General features: G+C 32.7%; 1 protein-coding gene across 1 annotated transcript; it reads left to right on the top strand.

Moving 5' to 3' along the window:
• The first annotated feature begins 1493 nt into the window (after window positions 1–1493).
• On the top strand, window positions 1494–3740 carry LOC140891467 (protein PLANT CADMIUM RESISTANCE 2-like). The gene is made up of 4 exons (XM_073299967.1): window positions 1494–1821; window positions 1902–1973; window positions 2074–2286; window positions 3488–3740. Exons 1-4 carry the CDS (start codon window positions 1635–1637, stop codon window positions 3562–3564), a joined length of 549 nt encoding a protein of 182 aa, XP_073156068.1. The 5' UTR covers window positions 1494–1634; the 3' UTR covers window positions 3565–3740.
• The last annotated feature ends 932 nt before the right edge of the window (window positions 3741–4672 follow it).

Raw genomic sequence — 4672 nt, forward strand, 5'->3', positions numbered from 1 at the left:
CAACCGATGTTTTGTCCACCCGTCCCATGGTTGGGCCACCGGTTAATGTCTCCATATTCCAGTTGTTTGCGAGGGGTGTGTTGGTGTGTTTAGTTTGTACCACATCGATTGATTAAATAACCTAGGAGTTTAATATATAGGCTTAGGAAAACCTCCCCTTTTGAACTAGCTTTTGAGGTAAGTTAGGTCCAAGTCAATTTCTAACATGGTATCAAAGCTCGGGTTCCACCGTTATGTGTTGGACTGTCCATATAATTGGGTCACCCGTATCATAGTTGGGTCACCCGTTAATATCTCCACGTTCCAGTCCTTTCATTCCTGGACGTGCGAGGGGTGTGTTGGTGTGTTTTATGTTAGCATTCATTCCTCTGACGGTTCATTTGTATTCGAATGAATAGAAGATTGGTGGGAAGGCTGTTGTATTTAACAATCAAAAGGCCAGATACAAGCTTTGCTGTGCAAGCTTTGAGTCAATTTATGAGTGAACCGAAAGCATCACATATGGAGGCAACCATAAGAATTTTGAAGTATTTGAAGAGTGCACCGGGACTTGGAATTTTCTTGTCATCTCAGAGTTCATTTATGTTGAAGGCGTACTGTGATTCAGACTAGGCAACATGCCCGATGAGCAGAAAATCGTTGACTGGTTATTGTATAAAGCTGGGAGAATCTTTGATATCTTGAAAAACAAAGAAACAGTCTATGATATCCAGATCGTCTGCGGAAGCTAAATATAGAACAATGGCTGTAAAAACATGTGAAATTATATGGATTGTAGGGATATTGACAGACATGGGAGTGAAGGTAGATCTGCCAACAACATTTTATTGCGATATTAAGGCCGCAATGCAGATAGCAGCAAATCCGTTATATCATGAGCAGACAAAACACATAGAGATAAATTGTCATTTGATAAGAGAGAAGATCCAGGAGAATCTCATCAAGACAGCTTATGTATCAACAAATGAGCAAACATCGGATATATTCACAAAGGCTTTGGAGAGACACCAACATCATTATTTATTGTCCAAGCTTGGCATGTTAGACGTACATCAAACTTGAGGGGAGCGTTAAGAATAAGTGAATGTATGGACTAAAAAAGCATGCTTGATAAAAACGCTTTAATTCTTCCTTTTATGTACTTAGGTATAAATACTAAAGTAGTTGTACAAAAAGTTAGTTTTTTTTTTATTAGAAAAAGTTATTTTTTGAGTTTTACAGAAATGAAGATATTTCTCTCGAGTTATTCTTCTTCTTTGCATATTTTTGTTCTTAACACCTTGTGACCCAAAATACAAAAGCCAAAGCACTCAAGCTGCCAAGAAATTTCTCAGCTCTTGCAATCATCAATTTCAATTCTACGGTCATCACACGCTCAAGAGTTGACCATTCAACGTTAGAGTCACGACTCCCACTTTTATCGTTATTATTATTATTATTATTATTATTATTATATCACTAAATAAATAGACATAAGCTAGTGCATATAATGATGAATGCAAGAATTGGAAATCTTATCCACCTACGTACAGACCATTATTATTTCTACTTTGATGCCTAACAATAATTTAGATCGATCCCATCAATAATAATGTATTCTTCAAACTCAAGTGAATAATTTAGATCGAATAATAATGTATTCTTCAAACTCAAGTGAGTATCAGAAATTCTCGGGCAACACCGCATCAGAAGATACCGCGCCGCCCATCAGTTCACCGGCGGCGTTTTACTCCGAAAAGGACAGCCACCCTCCGCCTCCGCCCAAGCCTAAAGTCCCCTGGTCTACTGGCCTATTCGATTGCTTCTCAGATGTTGAAAACTGTTAGATTTCTTCCAAATTCATACATTTTATGTCTGCTAGCTATTCACTTAATTTAATTAAAATATATGATAATTATCAGGTTGCGTTACGTGCTGGTGCCCATGTATTACTTTCGGGCGAATTGCTGAGATTGTTGACAAAGGATCAAGTTGTAAGTTAATTAATTTCGCCTGTACAACAAAATTTTTTTCTTTTTCTTTTTTTTTTCGAATGATTGAATTATAAGCTGAAATTGAAATTGGTAAATGCAGCATGTGGGCAGAGTGGAGCTTTATACACAGTGATAGCGTGTGTGACGCTATGCCCTTTCTTCTATTCGTGTTTCTATCGGTCGAAAATGAGGCAAAATTACTCGCTGCATGAGTCTCCATGTGGGGATTGTCTGGTTCACTGCTTCTGTGAAAACTGTGCTCTGTGCCAAGAATATCGGGAGCTCAAGTCTCGTGGATACAACATGACCATAGGTAATTAATTAAGCAACAACTCTATTATTTAATTTAATTACTCACTCTAATCTAAATATTATATATCTATAGTCGTCCTTTAAAATCCATCATAATTATTACAGAGAAAAAAATATATATAGTATATAACTTTGTCCCTCGTGGTGTGTCTGATTTGTGTGAAACTTGGGGCCGGCCAAGTCCCAAGGACAACCTCGCATATATAAACCGTGTTGTTTGAGTCTTTCCACATGTTACTTGGTACATGTTGTGTGATGTTTTGCATATTACTACACATATTCTGTGTTTAATTATTGCACATATGAAAAGTAGTAGTTTGTCATGAATTTCTTGTCATAAAAAAAGATATATATATATATATATATATATATATATATATATGTATATATATATATATGAAAGGTAGTAGTTTGTCATGAATTTCTTGTCATAAAAAAAGATATATATATATATATATATATATATATATATATATATATACACACAAAAAAACTGTTGTGAGACTGTCTTACGGTTAATTTATGAGATGGATTTTTTGTTTTATACCACCGATGAAAAAGTATAATTTTTTTAGTAAGCCTCCTGTGAACGAGTTGACCCGGCTCAATTTATATGAAAAATAATATTTTTTATTGATCGGGTAAAATAACATATATATATATATATATATATATATATATATCACAAAATTGATCCGAGATCATTTCATAGGAGTTTTCGTGTTATATTTTATACTGAAAAAATTGAATATAACCAAAAACTAAAAGTTAATGACTTAGGTAGTGTTTTGGAATGCTTCTATGAAACACTTTTGTGTTTTTTCCTCCGCAAAACATAACTTCTTTCAAAATTCCGAAAGAATATATGAACTAAACTTAAAATTAAAGTAACGACTAACGAGTAGTTTTTGATATTCGTTTTGTTTGCCTTTAAAATTCATGATATAGCAAATTTAACATTATTTTTGAGTAATTAAAGTTTCAGATAACTTATTTTTAAATTTAAACCACTAATGAGCTTGTCAAAAGATAAAGCAATCAATTAAAAGGCATCATCGTTTTTAAATGTTAAAGATGTGATATATTTAACAAAAAATATAATGCGCTTGTGGGTTTATATATATATACATATATATATTTTGAATGTTGATGAGTATGTAAATTTTTTGAATATATAATTGTCTTACATGTATTGAGTTCAGGATGGCATGGAAACGTGGAGAAACACAACCGTGAGGCAGTCATGGCTCCGGTGGTTGAAGGAGGAATGAGTCGATGATAACATTAAAATAAAAATAAAAATAAAAATATTATAAAACTATTTTGAGATTATATATGTTGTCTTTATTATTAAGTGCAAATCTGTGTCGTGTTGTTTTGGATGTGAATGGTTGTAAAAACTAATAACCCTGATTGTGTGAAAATATTTGGCTCTATTGGGTTTTGTTTCCTAAATATTGGGTCAAAAAAACAAAAACAAAAACAAAAACAAAAACAAAACAAAAAATATGTATTGCAGTGGAAATGAGCTGCTTTTGCCGTTTAGTGTCAGTTTTGAGCCATAAGCCCATTTATCCACTCCAATTAAATTCCTTTATTATGAAATATATGGGCCAAACTGATTCTCCCCTAGGCAACTTAAATTTGAGGATCAAATTGTAGTGGGCTGACACAAGCTATCGGAGCCCAAAATTAAATGACATCGACATCAAATGAAGAAATAAATGGAATTCATATTCGTGATTGTATAACCTAACCTCTGAAAAATAGTATGTCTGGTACTCACTAAAAGTAGACGATCATTTTTCAATAATTTCAAGCTACAATTTCTAACCTGGCGTGATCCCGTAACCATGGATTGAGTGTTAGAAGGAGGCGAGAAGTTGTGCAGTGTAACTCCTATAACAATGAACAAGTCAGAGGCGTGTAAGGTAGTTAGTGACACTACCAAAATATGAAAGTTCAATTTGAACAATTATTTTGAAAATATTTTTAGTGTTCTATAACTTAAAAAATTCAAAGTATGTGTTTGGACTAAATTTACGTAAAAGTTTTAAAAAATATTTTAAAAAAGACAAAAAATTATATGAGACGGCCTCAAGGGTCATTTTTTTGAAACGAGACTCTTATATGGGTAATGAGTTATCCATTAAAAAGTATCATATTTTATGCCAGAAGTATTACTTATTATAATAAATATGGGTAGAATTGACCCGTCTCACGAATGAGAACGTCTCACTGGAGTGTTACTTTTTAAAAAAAGTGTTCTCAAAATATAGTTTTTAAAAATCAATTGAGATGTATTTTTTTTATTTTGTTAAAATCAAAGGCAAAGATGGAAATTAAAACATATTATTTTTAAAATTTAAAACATTTTTTTATAGAAT

This window comes from Henckelia pumila, chromosome 1, assembly GCF_033568475.1.
Source record: "Henckelia pumila isolate YLH828 chromosome 1, ASM3356847v2, whole genome shotgun sequence".
NCBI lineage: Eukaryota > Viridiplantae > Streptophyta > Magnoliopsida > Lamiales > Gesneriaceae > Henckelia > Henckelia pumila.